This window comes from Vicugna pacos, chromosome 13 (assembly GCF_048564905.1).
Source record: "Vicugna pacos chromosome 13, VicPac4, whole genome shotgun sequence".
Taxonomy (NCBI): domain Eukaryota; kingdom Metazoa; phylum Chordata; class Mammalia; order Artiodactyla; family Camelidae; genus Vicugna; species Vicugna pacos.
The window spans coordinates 66910796-66929150 of record NC_132999.1 but is presented as its reverse complement, the minus strand read 5'-3'; the positions used below and the strand labels follow the sequence as shown (position 1 = coordinate 66929150).

General features: G+C 57.2%; 1 protein-coding gene across 6 annotated transcripts; it reads right to left on the bottom strand.

Moving 5' to 3' along the window:
* Window positions 1-304: 304 nt before the first annotated feature.
* Window positions 305-16227, bottom strand: SLC35E2B (solute carrier family 35 member E2B). Of its 6 annotated transcripts, none has more exons than XM_072975622.1 (10): window positions 15609-16218; window positions 13115-13371; window positions 11383-11762; window positions 11156-11291; window positions 10801-10928; window positions 8907-9027; window positions 7524-7577; window positions 7248-7320; window positions 5307-5356; window positions 305-3965 (listed from the first exon to the last, which is right to left on the bottom strand). In XM_072975622.1, exons 3-10 carry the CDS (start codon window positions 11702-11704, stop codon window positions 3728-3730), a joined length of 1122 nt encoding a protein of 373 aa, XP_072831723.1. In that variant the 5' UTR covers window positions 11705-11762; window positions 13115-13371; window positions 15609-16218; the 3' UTR covers window positions 305-3727. The 6 variants fall into 6 exon arrangements, with proteins under 6 accessions (XP_072831723.1, XP_072831721.1, XP_072831722.1 ...); XM_072975620.1 differs by having other exon boundaries at window positions 5307-5452; window positions 15609-16213; XM_072975619.1 differs by lacking the exon at window positions 305-3965 and adding an exon at window positions 3979-4951 and having other exon boundaries at window positions 15609-16227.
* Between the last annotated feature and the right edge of the window lie 2128 nt (window positions 16228-18355).

Genomic DNA, 18355 nt, shown 5'->3' with positions numbered 1-18355 from the left:
CTCTTGTTTTACTTCCTGAGTTCTTGGTAACAGGAAAAAAACTTTAATTTTTTTTTTAAACTCCATGCTGAAAATGGGTGAAGGCAGTAAGAAACCACCTTGTAGGGGAGAGGGTATGGCTTAAGTAATACAGCATGTGCTTAGCATACATGAGGTCCTGGGTTCAATCCCGAGTACCTCCTCTAAGAATAAATAAGTAAACCTAATTGTCTCCTTTGACCAAAAAAAAAAAAAAAAAAACCCACATTGGTTCATTTTAGTAACGCAGATACTTAAGAATTAAACAAGAAAGAAAACAAAGAAGTACACATTTAACATTTATTTTACTTTTGTGGAACAAGAGTCTTAGATAGTTGCTACTATGGTGGCCTATTAGACAAAAATAACAAGGAGGCGTTCACAGGATTAACTGCACAGCATCAGTGTATCACCACAGAAGTGACAGTGCCTCGCTAACAACCACCTTCTAGAAAGCATTGGCTTAGTCACATAAATACTGAAATAGGTGAAACGCAGAACACTACACTTAGTACAATGTGATTTTTAGTTCTCCACAGGCTCATGTGGTATGAAGCAAATATAATCCAGTTATGCAGACAATTACTGACGTAATTTTCAAGTCTTTCAGTGTGGGAAAGACACCCTGACTGTGGCCCTCCTCAACGCAGTGCCCCCCACCCCGGCAGGTTCAGACTCTGCTCACACACCTGCGGTCGAGAAAGGGCGCATCAGCTGAACGTGTTTCCCTGCAATGAAACCTGAAAAACGACGACGAAGATGACGACAACAACTCTGCCAATTAGAACAGCTTCCAGCTCAGTCTGGATATCCAGGCATGGATCCAACAGCCAGCCAACTCAGAATCAGAGCTCTCAGGAAAACCGGGAGAAATACTTCAGGGACAGCCACCGTGAAGGTTTTATACTCTGAGCTGCAGGGTGAGGAGCCACCAACGGTCAGCACAGCCTCACAACTCTGCTCTCGGCTCCTCAGCCGGGACAGAGAAACAGGCAGCTGCATCGGGGGAGCTGGGACGTCAGTTATAAACTCAGAAAACAAAGTGGCCCCAACCAGGACACACATGTATTTTGGAAAAGAGCAGAGCCCTCAGTACAAACGGCTCGAAGGCAGCGAGGAGAGGGTTTCTATCTGCAATGACATCCTTGTTTAATCTTTCAACCCAGGGAAAAGGGAAAACACGTTCATGCCTCAGGAAGCACCTCACTGGGACAGACAGAAGACATGGTGCATGGTTGTGACCCCCCACTGGCCCGGCTGTAAGTGCCCACCCACAGGACAGGACCACAACAGGAAGCAAGCCCACTGGTTTGGGGAAAAGTACTTCAAGTGCAGGCCGCAAGCATGGCTTCGCCTGGCCCATCTTCTCTGTGCGCTCCTTCACTGTTTGAATCACCGTGCGGCTCCCCCCCAAATTAAAGACACATTTTGGATTGCACAAGTCTTCCCAGCTTTCCAAGGCAGATTATTCTAATGTTGATACACAGGAAGTTATGACTATGGGGATTTAAAAAAATAAAGCTTTCTATGGCACTCAGTAGCGGAAATTCCCCTGAAAGTCGGAGATTTCAACATCTTAAGTATTGATGTAAGTGAGCAGATACCAGACAGGAAGGCTGGTTCAAGTGTTTGTTCACAGAGGCACCGACAGTGACCACGGACACAGGAGGAACTGACCTGACATAACACACACCTAGTTGGCTGCTACATGCATGTCTGGGACAGTTCAAAGAAAAGGACACACAAAACTGGGACGAAGTTACTTAAAAACCATGTCATGTCTGTACAGTCTTTACACGAGTGGCCAGGCCGGGCTGCGGGTTCTGACTCGGAGCAGGGCGTCCTGGAAATGCCCACCACGTGGACTGAGGGGTGGAGACAGTGGACGGAATGTGGCTGCAGCCCTGCTCTGTCGCCCTCCCACCCAGGATGAGAAAAGTGTCAAAAGCAGTTGCATGAGAAATTGCCTCATTTGCTAATAATTTGGAGAAATCTTTGTTTCTGGTCTAAAAATTTAGAAAATCAAAACAGACTGAAAGCCACTTGTGAAAGCAGGTCCACAGGAGGTGCAGAGCTGGGCCCTCAACGTGCTCAGACAGGTGGCCGCACCTCTGAGCCCACCTGGATGAGCGTGCGGCGGGCGACTGCATACCTCTCCCCCTGCTCCCAGCATACAGGCTGCAGCTGGCGTGGCAGACACATTCTGAGGGCGCAGGCAGGCAGGAGCCCCGTGGAAGTGGTGCTTTTACCCTGGTCCTCATGGTCAGTGCCCCAGCCCACCAGCCCAGGCACCTTTGAAGGATCCTCTTCAGTTTTGCTTTTTGAAGCAGGAAGAGAGGAAAGGGAACAGACTGGGAAAGTCACATGAGACACACCTGCATGGCGAGGCTGAGCTCATCCCGCAGGTGGTCACACACCCGCCGGCCCTCTGGCCCAGGTCAGCGTCATAAGAAGGTGGTGTGTAGTTTAAAAGGCTTCATTTAAATTCATCATCAGGACAGACTTCTTACAGAAGGCAGGACTTAATGAGACGTAATTATTGCTCTTTGTTTCTAAGAGATTAATCTCCAGGAGGGGCTGTTTTATATTTTCCAGTTGAGAAGCCAACTGGAAAACCAGAGACCCGCTGACGGGAGCCAGGGCCTGGGCAGCAGGGAGTCGGTGGGACTAGGGAACAACTGGTGCCTTACGCTCCTTGTCTCCCCAAACCTGCCCCTGTCCCCAAGGCAGGTCCGAGACAGCAGGCAGCAGCCCGACCCCCGAGCCAGGCTGCATCGGGCCAGCCCTGGGGCTCCGGCTCCGAAGCAAGCAAAGACACGAGGAGCCTCAGCCCGACACGGGGCTCGCCTGGCGGGGCCGGGGGTTCGGAGCGTGGCCACCCACTCACGGGATGCACCTGGGTGCTCCCTGTGCCTGCGTCTCCTTCGTCAGAAACCATGCCGCCACTTGAGAGGCGGCCTAACGAGCCCTGTGAGCGCCCCGGCGTGTCCCGCTCCCCTCTCACGGGAAAAACCGCACACCCTCGGTGAAGGGACGCAGGCGAGGCTCCTGGCAGCTGAGTGGAGAAAGGTGCTCCCCAGAACCCTCCGAACACCTGCTGCACAGTCCAGACCAACAAAGGGGATGCCAGCATCTCCCCACCCCCAGCTAAACACCGCAGGCCGGAAGTCTCACGGGGGTCTCTGGCCTGCACCCCAGCCACAGGTGCGGGGAGGAACCTCAGGAGGCGGGGCTTCAGTGCAGCACAGACCCCGAAAGGGGCAGGGCACCCTCCCCTTGCCTGAGCGACCTTCCCCAAGTGGTCCTGCTGTGGGCAGCTCACCCTTGGGAGGGAGGGTGGGGAGGCAAGGGCCCAATCCCCATGCGCAGGAGCAGGACCCCGGTTTCCACACCCCATCTGCCCCTCCACTGCCTGGCTGCTATGGCCTCTGTGGCCAGGTAGTGGGTGTCTCAGCCTTCAGTCCTGGCACAGTGGACCTCCAAGGCTGGTGGGAGAAAGTTTCATATAGCGTGGCAATGGCTCAGTGGCAGTGGTGGTCTCGGCCCTAGAAGGCTGGCATCTGGACCCCAAGGCCAGTTCTGACCAAAAACCCAAGACAAGGACAGGGAAGGCTGCACACCCCTGCCCCCCGCCCAGGACCTGTGGAGCCTGGGGTCCCCACAGCAGCCTCCTGAGAGGAGGGGCGCCGTGGCACGTGGGGCCTGGAGCTCAGGGGTGTGGCCTGGGGTCCTGGGGGAGCAGCGGCTCGGCATCGTCCCCGGGGGCCCGGGTGGCGGCCGCCGCCAGACTCTGTATGGCCTCCCGCTGTTGCTGCTTGGCCTTGTTGTAGAGCAGGACACCGGCTGTCACCAGCACCGTGCCCACTGCTGACAGGCTGGTGACTCTGTTGCCGAACACGATGACGCTGAGCCAGATGGACAGGGCATGCTTGACGGTGCTAGCAACGCTGCAGGAGAGGAGGGCGTGTGGGTGGCAGGCACCCCGTCCCCACGCCCGGACTGTACTCAGGGCGGACGCTGGCCAGAGGAGCAGGGAAACAGTGAAGGGCCCGTGCCCTCTTCAGGGGCTCATTTCGCCTTACTTGGCTTCATCATTATTTTGACTGAAACAGTTTTCCCTATATTACAGACATTATGACCTTTTACCCCTAAAAGCTCCAGCCTGGTCTCTACAGAAAGAGGAAGTTCCCCTCACTGCCCCGGAGGAAAGCAGACCCTGCAAGGGACCGTGTTGAGTGGAAACAGGCTGTCCAGTCCCTGAGGGGACTGTGAGAAGATGAAGGGAGACCCAGAGCCCCCGGCTCTTCCTGGGATCACGATAAACAGGTTTTCTCATCTCCTGCCTCTTCCCAACTTCCTACAGTGAGTAGGTACTGCTCTTACAATATGGATAAAACCCCAAAAAAGCTATTTTCTTTAAAAAGAATTGGTTTTCTGTACTTTTTTGCACTGTCACTAACAATCACTGAGGAACAAAGTTTCAGGCGCATGTGGAACTAATTCTGGGCCTCACACTGACATGCGGAGCCCGGCAGTGCCCACTGTGGGCTTCCAGTGCCCTTGGCAATCAGGCTGCTCGGGCGCCAGACACGGGATGGCGGGGGCCAGGCGGGTGGCACTGGCTCTGTGGAGGGAGGGGCGCCGGCTGCCTGGGGACTGAGGCCGGCTTGATGCCTCCTCCCTGCTGCCTTCAGCTTGGGATGGTTCTGAAGCTGAAGGACAAAGGCCCGCTGACCCACGGCGGGGCCTGCTGGCCACGTCCCCTCGCTCCTCCCTATTTGTCACCAAAAGCGCCCCAGTCGTGCAATCATGCTTCGTTAAATCCGTCCCGCTGCAGAAGGGGGAAGGCGCTAAGGAGGCCTTCGGCTCACCTCTCCGTTTCAGAGCCGGGCTGTCCAATGGGGAGCCGACGGCCACATGCGGCTGCTCCAGTCTGGGCCAATGACAGTCATACAGGAGTAAGTCAGGCACCTCATCTCAGGTGCTCAGCAGCCACATGTGTCCTGCCTGGACACCTGTCACGCTGGGTGACTCCACTGACAGTGTTATTCCGCACGGAAATACACTGGAACCACCCCCAACAGCCCACCGTGTACAGAGCCTACACTCCACTGTACTTCAAGTGGCACCGACACAGGACGCCCTGGTAATTACAACGCGTGACCACAGCAGTCAGTACGTCTGTGATTCTGCAACCACAAATACCTTCCATGCAAATGTCTAGATTTCAAGGCACCCCCTGCGAACAACCTGGACACAGCTGAGCCCCGGAGAGCTGCCGTCCTCACCTGAAGGTCACGGGGGAGATCCTTCCCATGAGGGCGTACGCGGTGACACTCTGCAGGTGGAAGAGGAGGCCATCTGTCAGCAGCAGCAGCGCCACATCCTGGTTGTAAGTGAAGCTCTTCCCGCTCCTCCCGACCACGGGCAGGTCCTGGCACAGCGACAGAGACACTTGTGCCATCTCCTCAACCCACCGCCCCAACTCCCATGCCACGCGCATCCAGGGTGCCTGCAGCCCCTGGCAGCCGTTATCAGCACCCCAAACCCGCAGACACGCGGACAGTAAGCACGTGACGATGGCCAGCTGTCGTCAGGGAGACGCCAGCAAAGCTACACTGAGGTTCCACCCACACCCATGGGAGGTGCTCCTGCCAAGAAAAAACAGTGACCTAGGAAGTGAGCAGCAGGGCGAGGAGGCGGAGAAGGCAGGACCTCGTGCACTGCTGGTGCGGTGAACGCCACAGCCGCAGTCGCTCCTCAAAGAATTGTACAATTGCCGTGAGCTCCAGCAGCCCCACTTGAGGGTAAAGGGGGAAGAAATGAAAACAGGGCCTTGAAGAAATACTTGTACAGCAGCCCTGGGGGGAGCAACCCAGCTGTCCATCCACAGGTGGCAGATGAACAAAATGCGCTCCATTCACACAGTGGAGCATCATTCAGCCCTAAAAAGAAAGGAGATTCTGAACGGCTACCACGTGGATGAACCTTGAGGACACTGTGCTCAGTGAAATAAGCCGTCACAACAGGCCACTGTGTGGCCCCACTTCTGTGAGGTCCCCAGAGGAGTCAAAATCCTACAAACAGCAAGTAGGGGGTGGGGGCCCGGGGCTGGCGGGGTGAGGAACTCAGAACACATCTCCCCCAAACATGCCACTTTGCCGTAAGGACTATTTTGAGCTAAAGGCACTTAGAAAACAGCAGGAGCAGGAAGAGGCCCTTCTCCTTCCCAGGAGCAGGTCCCCCACGGAGACACCCTCCCTGAACCAGGTGGAGGCGGGACTCAGGTGACCTTGCTACCATCCTCCGTCACCCTTCAGCCACCCTGTGTCACAGTCACTTGCCCACTAACGCCTTGGTTCTGCCACTCACTTGAACTCCACTTCCTCCCGTGTCACGTAAAGCTTGTATGAAATAACTCCATGTGCTTATCACCTGTTAGGTCAGTTTAATTCTGAGGCCCAGCCAGAGAGCCTAGGAGCGGAGAGGTAAGTCTGGAGGAGCTGGTGTTCCTTGGGGACAGAGTTTGGGTTTGAGATGATGACAGTGTTGTGGTGATGGCTACACAACGTGAACATATTTGATGTGCATTTAAAAAAAGTTAGAGTGGACAATATTGTATACTTTCTAAAACAATAAAAAAGATTTTGGATGTATGTATTCTTTCAAACAACCATTCCAGGAATGTAACCCAGAGAAACACCCTCTCCTGCTAAAGACATGACAGTGACATGACTGTGGACGGGCAGGGATGGATCAGGACGGAGCCTCACGTGGGCAGGGCCGTAGGACAGGACAACCCAGGTCTGCACAGACACGGGCCTGTGCTTTCATAAGACGGTGGACTCACACGACACTTGTGAGGGCGTGCGTGTGTCTGTGGCCCCCAGGCTCGTTGGGAAGCAGCCGCTGGGAGGGGCCGGGGACAGGCTTCCCGGGTTCCACATACTTCTGCCCTGTTAACTGCTCTGCAGTGGGCACATGATATTTTTAAATAATACTAGTAACCAAATATAAGCAAGCCTAAAAGTCCCCACACACAAACTCCAGGGCACCCTGTGCCTAGCTCAGCCCCCGTGGGCGCCCCACTGCACCCTGTGTGGCCTCCTGCTCCCAGAGGCCTCGCTACCTCTGTGCAGAGCTCAGCAAAGCCCGACCACAATGGGGACTGGCGCCCCAGGGCCTGGGCCATCTGCTCCAGAAGCACTGAGTACGCACCGCAGACTCACCATGAAGAAGACCCAGGCAGGGACCAGCATGGCCACGGCCGCCGCACTGGTGTAGAACTGCAGCTCTGCAGCCCTGTGGGGAGTCAGGGTGGGGGGACAGCGCCTGAGCCTCTCTGCGGGGGGGCCGGCCCAACCCACCCCCAGCAAGGGGTCCCCATGGGCAAGTGGGGCAGGCAGGGTTTTCCTCCAGGCACCCAAGCCACATGGGAGGGGTTCGGGGGCCCGGGACACCCTAGCGTCCATCGGGCAGAGTCCGCACTTGGTGGCGATACTTACGAGAACCTGTATTTGTCCCCGCTGAGGAGCTTTTTGGAAAAAACATTTTGCAAACTAGAATAAAGAAAAGAAGAAGTTATGAGGAGTTCATATGGCACCTCACAGGGATGGGGTGCTGTGTCCTTCCTCGGCAGCCACACAGCAGCACCCGGGGCCAGGCTGGGTGTCTCCGAGCATCACCTGAGGGGCACCACACCCACCACCAGGGGCTGAGGACGTGCCCGGGGTCATCCTGCTCTGCACAGACGCCCTCTTGGAGCCAAGGGCTCCCTCGAACCCCAGTGGCCGCAGGACCCGATGTGTGGGCCCAGGAAGAAACAGGGATAGAACTCCTGGCGAGAAGGCCGCAGCGGCCAGTGAGAAAACAGGTGGCGCCCAGCCCACCAGGGGCCAGAGGGCGGCACTTGGACTAATGACACCGCAAGAGCCTGGGTGCAGGAGGCTGTTTTGTGTTCATGCAAAAGCTCAGTCAAGTACAAGGTCTGACGGAAGCTCTTGCAGACTGAAACCAGGGCAACGAGCCTGCCAGGGTACCGCAGGCCCGCCCTTCTTCTTCTAGGAATTATGCCGCAGCGGTCAGAGGCTCAGAGGGGGACTGCGTGCAGACGTTCCCTGAGGACTTAAGTGAAGAGACCACAGACTCTGAGCATCTGCAAGGGGGACAGGGAGGCCTCCCCTCCCGGCCGGCAGGGGTGGTGAGTAGAGGCTGGCACGGGGCTAACAGGCGAGATGTCAACTATGATGTGAGCCGTGTTTCCAGGAGCTACAAACACGGAGAGGAAGGCTGGAGGAAACACAGCAAAGTGTTAGGGGCAGTTACAAAGCACCTGTAACTCCCATTTTGCAGTGGCATTCAGAGCCTCCAGGAGGGGCTGTGCTGCTCGGGGAGCAGCAGGGGTAAAGTCTCGGACAAACTCCCAGAAGCCATGTTGCTGCTGCTTCCTCGATTTTCGGGAGTTGGGGCTGGACAGGGCGGTGGTTCAGGAGGAGCAGGCTGTGCTGAGGCGTCAACTTGGGCGTCCCTCAATAGCTCAGCCCCATCCCAGACCCAGCAAAGCCGCCTTCGGAGCGTGGTGTCCGTCCTTCTCCTGGCAGACGGGCCACCGGGCCAGCAGAGGGGGCCGCAGAACCCCGGCCTGCCCCCTGCGCCCGCCACTTGTGCACACAGGCAGGGCTGCGGTCACCCCCCTCCGGCATCTCAGCATCCTAGCTCACGTACCCCTAGAGCCTGCATGTCCTCACACTGCCTCGTTCCCCGAGGAGAGTGATCTCACTGCTCTGCTGCCAAGAAGGAGGCATTCAGTCCCGTTCCTCCCAACCGCAGGAGCATGCTGAGCGGGTTCACACCAACACCCACAGGGGGCGTGGGCTCCCAGGACTCACCAGTCCATGATGTTGGTGGACAGGGCGGCTGAAAACCCCAGGACATTGAAGCTTATCTCGGTGGCTGTGCAGAGCGCCAGCCCGCCCATGACAGGAATGAGGGACAGGTTGACCAGCAGCCCTGTGGAGGGAGCAGACAGGGGACGTGCTGGAATGGCCCACCCAGTGGGGCCGGTGTCCCTCCCCTCAGGAAAGCTGTGCACATTCAATTTTGTTCAAGATCAAACACCCAACGGATTCTTCTCGTTGGAGGGAAAACACAGCAAGACAAAGTCCACGTCTGCAAATATCTCCTGTCACCCTCCCCAAAGACAGGCGCCCGCGAGGCTTTGTCCTGCTCCTACACAGCACCTTGGCCAGATCCGCACTTGCAAAACAAGGAGATGAAGGGTGGTGTCGGGGCAACGCCACTGAGAAGGGAGGGTGGGGACCCCACACCCTCAGTGCACCCACCCCTCCTGCCTTCATTCTGAAATCTGACCAACAGCCATGACAGGAATGGTGGAAAGTCCGTTCAATGCAGCAGAAAATCACATTCACTTTGGAAATAGGGCATGAGCCTCCTCTGGCACCTCGACCTCGATTTCAGGCACCGTAATTCCTCTATCTTGAAATCAGAGTGGACGAGGGCAGGAGCCTCCATGTTTAGCAGAAAGGAGCAGGAGCACAGCCCTCAGACGATCGGGGAGCTCACGAGGCTGCGCTTGCCCCCCCCACAGGACAGGGCTGTCCACACAACAGACACAGGCCCATGCAGTCCCGAGGCCGAGCCCTCAACCAAGGCAGGTGCCCTTCCAAGGTCTCCTGGGGGGGTCTCTGCTGGACGGCAGCCCGGCCACGGGAGCCAGAGTACAGCTCCACCCTGCAGGAAGGGCCTGCTGTCCCCGCCAGGAGCCTGTCTGGGGGTGGCACTGGCGGATTCAGGGTCTTGGGTGAAGCCCAGGCCCGGCAAGGCCGCTCTGCCCAGACTCTGGCCGCTGCTCCAGGAGAGAAACACTGCTGTGCGGCGGGGGAGCGTGGGGCCTCCTCTGGGAGCCCAGCTTTGAAACCTTGGCCTCTGGGGTCCTGGCACCTCAGTCACTCCCCAATGCCTCCCCAACAGGTTTCTCTTTGCTAAATTCTATCAAGGTTTTTCTAATTGTTCTCAGCAAGAGAGCTGGTTTCCTGCAAGCTGGAACCCAAGCCACGAGGTTTTTAAGTCACTGGAGGTAAGTCCTTCTCGTGTGGTTAAGCTTGACCTGCAGTCAGGCTCGCCAGTTTGTGGCGTGCACGATCTTCAGGAGTTCGTTTTATGCTTCAATTTGTCTTCGTTTTACCACCACCTGAGCTTTTGTGCGGCTCCAAAGTCATGTCTGCGAGAAGCCCAGCTGTGCCCCGTCCCCTCTGTTTTCTGCTCCCCGAGGTGGGGGCTGCCCTGTTCTAACATCTGGTCATTTCTTAGTTGAAGCAAACAGGCCAAGCCAGCAGGCTGCGTGCCCGATCCTGCACTGCACCCGTTTACAGCACAATGCAGGGTGGGCCGCTTTGTACGAGGCTGGCAGGAAGGACAGGGACGTGGGCTTCGCTGGAAAGGCCCGCTGCCCCAGGCTGGAGATTTCTCATTCACCCTGTGTGCTGAGCCTGGGTGGGGCGGGGGCCACAGGAGCACAGCTGAGAGCAGGAAGGGGCTGAGGGGGGCTGGGGAGTCGGGGCTGGGTGCCCGCATCGTCGGATGCCACCTCGCTTGGCTGCCCTCCTGGGAAGGATGGTCGCCCCTGCTGGTCACTTCCCCACCCGGCCCCTACCGCCTCCCCTGATCTCCAGACTGAGGACGACCAGGAGAAGGGGATGGCGGGGCAGCGGGAAGCTGGGCTCCAGGGCATCGCCGTGGAGCCGGGCGGGGAGGGCTGCTCACCAGTGTACTCCCCCAAGATCATCCGCGACATGATCACGGTGAAGATGGGAGCTGAGCTCTTCACCGTCTCCGCAAATGACACCGCCACGTTCTTCAGGCTGACCAGGCCCAAGACCACTGTGGCAAACCTGAAGGTATCACAGGATGGTCAGTGTGTTTGCAGCTACAGGACAGACTCTCCAGGAGTCAGCCTGGTGGGTGGGCACGTCCGACCCCTGCCCTCCTCCTGCCAGCTCAGGGGACACATGCCCGGGGTCACCTATCACGTCCGCTGGCCGGCTGCCCACTCAGTGATGGGAAAGACACTTCTTATGTAAAAAACTTACACACGTAACCAAAGACGTCAGCTTCGTACCTCATCAGACCCACAAAGAGCATGATCATGATGAAGTTGGGCGGGTAAGAGAGCCGGGTTTTGTGCTGATACAAGCAGCAGGGAACGAATATCTTAATGCAGCCAATTAGTGTGGTCGAGAGCATCTGCACGGCCCCTGGGGAGAGACGAGGCGCCGGTGAGCAGAGCCTCGCCCCCACCCGGCCCCACCGCGAGGACACGGGGCCTCCCTGGGCCTCCCCGGTTACCGAGCATGCTGGGCTCCCCTTCCAGCAGCGACAGGATGTACTTGTTGAGGAACAGGGTGCAGAAGCTGAAGAAGAACCAGAGCGTGAGGTAGAGCAGGGCCCGGGCGCCCCACACGCCCAGGTCCGACTCGATGACAGTGGTCTCCGTGACAGTGACCGTGAGCACCTGCTCATCGGGGCCGCCAGTGCTCTGGCCGAATGCAATCTTCTCGTTCCGGTGGCCGAACACGGAGCCCCAGGCCAGAAGCGGCCGCCCCACTGGCTTCTCCCCGGGGCCCAGGGCCGGCTCCCCCGGCGCAGTGGGTTTCTCTGGCACCGACATGAGGCTGCAGCCAACAGCGTTGTCTCAGGGACGGTGGGCGGCTCTGGGTGGGCACGGGCTGAAGCGGGAAGAAAGGATGGACGTTGTGACTAGCAGCATCTTAATGTCCTCAAAGCTTTAATCACCCACTTAATGAAACTATGAATCACAAATACGGAATTTTGGCCTCATCCTCAGGCCCGTGGGTCAGTCTGCTGCCCTAAAGGAGCAGGTAGGCTGGCTTCTCTGACTTCTCTGCCACCAAGTTCCTAAGACCCAAGCCCCCTCTGCCTCTTTCCCTCCCACACACCTGAGCCTCTTGCAGATCCCACCAACTATTTCTAAAGTATCCGAGGGCCCTCTCCTCCCACAGCTGCTCAGCTCAGCCAAGGCCTGGGGTCTGTGCCCCCGATCCCCAAAGCTGTCACAGGTGCTGTGTACCATCCCGTCCACCTGGGACCAGCCAGAGTCCCTCCCTACATGGGTTCGTAGTGACACTTCACATGCTCAGCTCTCCCACCCCTCATCCGACCTCTTAATCTCTCATTCAGCATTTTGCGTTGTCCTCCACAGGAGGACTGACCTGCCCCATCAGAGACTCGGGGTTTCCGTCCTTCATCAGGTCTTGAATTCCGATCACTGTGTCTTTCCTGCTCTATCTGGTACCACTGCAAACTGGCCTGTTTCTCTCCAATCCCTTACTTCCATCTTCTGTCTCAGTCTCTGACAGTTCATTCCCCCAGGACCCAACACTGCAGTCCTGCAGTCCTGGTCCAGGATTTCTGGAGGGCTAGCTGACTCTGCTCCCGCACAGACCCTGAGCCGAGGGTCCTTCCTGGAGTGGAGGCATGGGGCTGCTTCTGCCAGGTTCCCCGGGGTGTCATCGGCTCAGCAACAACTTTCCAGACAAACCCACACCTGCCTGGCGATCAGGCCTGTGGCTATGACTTCTCAAGTGAGACCCCCCCCAAGATCACAAGCTCCGTCAGACTCCATCTCTCCCTTGTGCAGCTGGCACAACAAGTTCTCTTTGAGCAGCAAGTCTGACAACACCCGGAGATGCTGGACAGACTCAGACCTGGAGGAACTCAGACACTGCTGGTGGGGCACAGACCGGGACAGCATTTGGGAAATCATCTGGTTCCATCTTGGCACGGAAACCTCTGCACACCCCACAGACCAGCAGCTCCGACCTCGAGCTCCCCCCAGAAGTCCTGCACGAGACGTGCACACAGACATCGAGACAGGCCTGCTCGTCATGACAGCTGGGAAACACCCACAGCGACCGCAAGAGAAGGAACAGAAATCCTGGGCTTTTCACAGGATGCGAAGTGGGCCAGCAGCGAGAACGAGGTGCAGGGCAGCACACAGCTGAGTGACGGCCGGGTCCTCTCCACACGATGACAGGCGACCCCACGACACAACACTTACCACTGGGCAAGAGCTGGGGTTGAAATCCTGAGCTGAAGGCCGCCCCCGGGAGTGGTGAAGACCCTCAGAGGTGGTGTGGGGCGTCACATGTGAAGGCCGGGAGGGGCTGGGGGTCAGGCAGTCCCAGCCGGGCAGGTCCTCTGCACTCAGTCCCGCCGGGGTCACAGCTGCCCCCTGACTCCAGCTCCTGTGTTTCCACCGCCTGGTCCCCTTCGCCCCCGTAATTCAGGTTGCTCTCTGGAGAGGCGGTTCCTGTCCTGTAGAAGACCAAAGGTCAGCAGGCCTGGTCTGACAACAAAAAATCGACCTGAAGAGCCAGCAGCCAACCTCCCCCAAGTCTGCATGGAAACGGGGTGGGATGAACCTGGGGGAGCCCCGTGACCCCCAGGTCACTGGTGACAAAGGCTTGAATGGCCTCCCTCACCGATTACAGCACAAACAGCAAGAACTGCTAAGCAGCCTTTCCTGCCCAGCAGGGAGCAGGTGGCTCAGGAGGCCAGGGTTGGCCCCCAACTTTTCTCCTGCCCAGAGCTGTCCTCAGAAGAGGGTGCACGTGTAGGACTGAAGGGAAACCAGGTCAGAGACACGTTACATGAGACACACCTCTGACGTCTTTATCACGTGCAGGTGCCGCACCATGTGCCACGGCCTGACCCAGCCCAGCCGCCACCAGCCCCACAGCAAGGGCTTGGGACCAGCTGGGAGCGGGCCTGGTTCTGAAATGAGGGCTGCCGGAACCACCGTGGCCTATTTGCCACTGAAGTAAAGTTTGGGGCCAAGTCAGTGAAAATAAAGATGCCAACTTCTCCCCATCCAGCCACGCAGACTCCTGAATTCCAGGGCCCATCAGCCTGAGGCTGAGTCCCTGCTCTAAAACTCGCAACCCACGATGTTCTCAAATGCCTGGTGAGGTGCAGACAGTCGGTACTTTCAGGTAAAATGCACTGGAACTCTACAGGTTCCACACACTGCAATTCAGAAGTGCCCCCTCTGGGATTTATCCTAAAGAAACGACTTGACAAAGGCCCACACTTGTACATACAAGGATGTTCAAAAGCTCAGTTTTTAAGACTGAGAAACTGACACTAGCCAAGTGTCGAAAGGCATTTGTGATAAACTCTGTCACATAATGGGACAGTGGGTCACAATTAAGAGAATACACAGTGGCCCTACAAGTCTTGATAGAAAATACATTTGCCGTAGACTAAGTGAGAGCAGGATGACAAGGCCTCCGCACGACGTGTTCTGGTTTAAAAAGTACAAGCAGTTCGGAACACAGGCCAAGTTACGGACATGTTCAGCTCGGGGACGCAGAGACTCGGGCCATTCTAATTTGGTGTCTCTCCATTTTTTAATTTGTCTGTATTGAAAATGGATTTCTTTAATGTAAAAACTGTCCTATTTTCTCTCCTAATGTCTCTTTTCATGGTGTCTAATACTGTTTCATTCTGCTTTAAAACGTTACTTGCAAGTTTAAAGATTTGTGATTAAAGTACATTGGACTAAACACACACACACACACACACACACGAAACCACTTTAAGCCAATGAACAAAGAATCAGCCTCTAAATAGAGGCTACTTCTTTCTTTGACAGCAGCGGGGGGTGAGCAAGGTTTTCAAAGGCTTTAGAGCCTGAGCCCATAAGAGGAAACTGCCTGGACGGTCACAGGCCCCATAAAATCAGTCAAAGAAAAGTCACCCGAGGACTAGCATGAAGTGGTAGCTCTGGGCCTGCCTGGGAGTTTCCCAACCCAATTTACAAAATAGCAATCCGCTAGAACCAGCGGCTGGCAGGATGTCAGCCATTACATAATTTCCAGTTTTATAAAATTCTGGGCAGAAAAACACCAACTGCAATGAATCTGCAGGCGACCGGAGCACACGGAGCATCTTTACCTGGTTCTTTCCGGGACAGCTGCACCTGCCGAACCGGAGCCGTGCCCACCTCGGGGGCACAACCCCCGAGGCCGTGTCCCTCGCCCCGCGACCCCGCGAGGCCTCTGATCCTGCACCGCAGCTCAGGCGCCGCGGCCCCGCCCATCCCAGGTACCCCAGCCTCCGCCCCCGCCCCACCTGTGTCCCGCCCGCCCCGCCGCAGGAGCCGGGCGGACCCAGGGCGGGAGCGCAGCGCCAACCCGAGGCCTGGGGTCCGAGCGGAAGAGCGCCCCGCGACCGCGCCGTCGGGCCTGCGAGGCGGGGCCCGGGGACGCCATGTGGTGGACACATCACAGGAAAGGGCCGGGGCGTGACAGGCAGCAAGGGACCGTCCTACCCGGAGGCCGCGGGGCCTCCGGAAGAACGGCCTCGGACGACAGGGCCGAGCGCGAGCCGAGGCCCTGCGGTGGCCGGCCGGCAGAGGGGTCCGCGAGCCGGGGATGGGTGGGAGGAGGCTGGGGGCCGACGGGCTTCGGCCCGGACGCGAAAAGCGACCCCCGGAGACAGCCCGCCCCGCTGGCTCTATTCAGCGCTCCCGGCGCGAACCGGCCACCCACCGAGGAGCCCCGGGCCAGACGCCGCGCGGCCGGGCAGCCTGAGGGACGCGGACCCGGCCCCGGCCCGGCCCTGGAGGCCGGTCACCCGGGGCCCGCCTCCACACGGCGACCCGCCCACGTCCCGGCGATAGCGGCTCCGGGAACCAGCGGGGTGCGGGCAAGCCCGGGGTGGGCGGGCCGGAAGCAGAGGCGGGGCTAGAGGGCGGAAGTGCCGCCACGCCCGGAAGTCATGGTCCGGAAGTGACGCGACAAACGGCGGCGACTCCTCGCTGTCCCGCGGGGCACGTCTCTCACTCTGGGCTTCTCGGTCGCCGCTCGTTCGCCCCCTTGGCACCCTCCGAGCCGTACCACCGCGGCCCAGTTGGAGGGGGGTGCTGCTGGGCGATTTCCCCCGCGGTCGTTCCCTGAGGGCCGTACCACCGTGGCCAGTCGGGGGTGGCGCCGCTGGGTGACTCCCCCCACGGTCGTCCCCTTGGCACCCTCCGGGCGGGGCGGTCAGTCCGTAGAGGCGCCGACCCGTAAGCCCGCGTGGGGCTGTCCTCGAGTTTTGGTTTCTAGGGGCAGAAGTTCCAGCCCCGCCACCCCTACTTTAGACGAGGTCCAAGGGAGTGTACTGGTGAGGTAACTAGCATCGGAGGAGCTCCAGGCGCCGCAGGATGCCGAGGCCACGCCCCCCGACGGAGGCGCCGATTGGTCGAGCCGTGGAAAGCTCGGCCCGTGGGCGTGGCCTAGGTCCACATGGGCGCCAGGCTGCCGGCGCGTGGTCGCACCCGTGTCCACCGAGCATCTGCCCGGCTGGGCTCTACGCTCCGCTTACTCTTTAACGTAATTTTCAGGAGCGAGGATATGGCTAATGGAGTCTTCTTGAAGGTTACTTTTCTTGTCATTGTTTAACAATTTTTTTCACATTGTTTTAAAATTAATGAAGTTTGTCCTTCAGATCTTGGCCAGAGTCGTTAATGATATGCCCACCTCTGGGCGACCGTGGCGGGGCTGCGAGCTGCAGGCAGAAGGCTTTCCCTGGGATCCTCCAGAGGGCGTGGCGGGAGGAAGAACAGGGAAGACTCCAGGAGCGGGTCAGGGGCCTGGGTCTGAAATGAAAGCAGCAAAAGTGAAATTCATGTTTACTTATGTACTTACCTCAGGACGTAATATGATGGCGTCTTCATCATCCGTAAATTGAGTGTTCAGGATGCCTTCATAAACCTGAGGAGACTTTACAGCGTAGATTTTCCTACTTTGCACAAAACCCTGAGATGCTTGATGACTGCCCAGCGGTCCTGGTTGTTGGTGGTCAGTGATGTACTTATAGTCAAACAATCTCAACAGCAAATTCATAAAAACGATCAAAAATTTTATAGCGGAGTCTTTCTTACATTTAATCTGGGAGGGTGCGTAACAATTTTGAAATGATGTCAGGAGATCCTGGGTACCTTCCCCTCCTGGACAAGGAGGTCAGGGTCCTCTGCACCCAGGGCTTCCAGCCCCTGCCTGAGGAACCCTTTGCTCCATGGTGATCTTTCTAGAGTTTGTATCCTTCCCCTTTGTCTGTGTCCTGTTAGCAATGTTCACTTAAAACAACAAAATAGCCAGTTACTTTACCAGCAAAATGGGTTTATTTGACAGTAGCAAAGAATTGCAGTTCAGAACATGCAACTGTGGCAACCACATGAAAGTCTAATAAAGCAGAGGAGGGGAAACTCTTTTGTAGAGGAGACGTTGTTAAAAACAAAAGGCCATTGCAGGAAATGGGGAGTTCTGAGCACAGTGGCTTTTCATTGGCTGAATTGTGATGATCCCGCGTTGTCTGAGCTGTTGCCAGGCAGGGAGAAAATCTTCCTTCCTCCTGCTGGTGGTCCTAAAGCAGTGTGCCTCTTGCCACAGATGCAAGGCACTCTCCTCCTGTTGGGATCTCTACTGAGGTCAAGGGGTACATGCGTGAGAGCTTCCACTTCTGCCTTCCTGACTCCATTTTAGCTGAGGTTTCCTTTTATTAACTTCCACACAGTTCTTGTCCCTGATATTCACAGGAGACTTTGCTTTGCTGCCTATGAAGGTAGCATGTTCAGGAGGGGAAGGTGCCCAGGCTCTCCTGACATCGTTTCAAAATTGTTATGCACTCTCCCAGAATTCCACCATCAGGCCACACCTGACCTTTGATCTCAGGGATACCACAAGTGGATCTGTGTGATTTTACCTACATTTGCTGGAATTCTGACTTCTTCCTGTGACTGGATTCCAAGAAGCAGAATGTTGGGGTCAGCTTCAAATGTGGTCATTTGCTAATGTGTACACCCGAGATTCAGGTTTAGACACAAATCCAGTAGGAAGCAGTTCTTGTGAAGGCACCCCTCCCAACCAGCTCCCTAAAACCTCCAGCACGGCCTCCACCCAGCCCAGCCCAGCTCCCTCCATGACATGCTGGGCTCTGCTGACCTCCAGGCCTGATCAGTGCTGGGTCCCCTTCCCAACAACTCTCTCCTTCAGTGTTTGGATGATGTTTCAACGGCAATTTTCCTCAGGGCAGAAAGGAAAGCATCAATGCAGGTTCTGCTTTGCTGCCTTCAGGGGTCCCTCCCAGACCCCTAGGCCCTGTCTGTCCCCCTCCCCATGGCCGCCTCTCCCTGCTCTCCTCTCACAGGTTCAGTCTAAGACTGGGCCTTGGTCTGACAGTGATGGTTCCAGTGGGGTGGGATGGTGAGGCCTGCAAGCCCAGAGGATCCCAAGTTCCCAGGGGAAGGTGAGGA

What these genes read in the sequence shown, in the direction of transcription:
- SLC35E2B (XM_072975617.1), bottom strand. Translation starts at nt 11,704, where the DNA reads ATGTCGGTGCCAGAGAAACCCACTGCGCCGGGGGAGCCGGCCCTGGGC. An exon ending in CTGCCTGGGTCTTCTTCATG is followed by an intron (nt 5,453 to 7,247) that starts GTGAGTCTGCGG and finishes TCGCTGTGCCAG; the next exon opens with GACCTGCCCGTGGTCGGGAG. An exon ending in ATCTCCCCCGTGACCTTCAG is followed by an intron (nt 4,952 to 5,306) that starts GTGAGGACGGCA and finishes TCATTGGCCCAG; the next exon opens with ACTGGAGCAGCCGCATGTGG.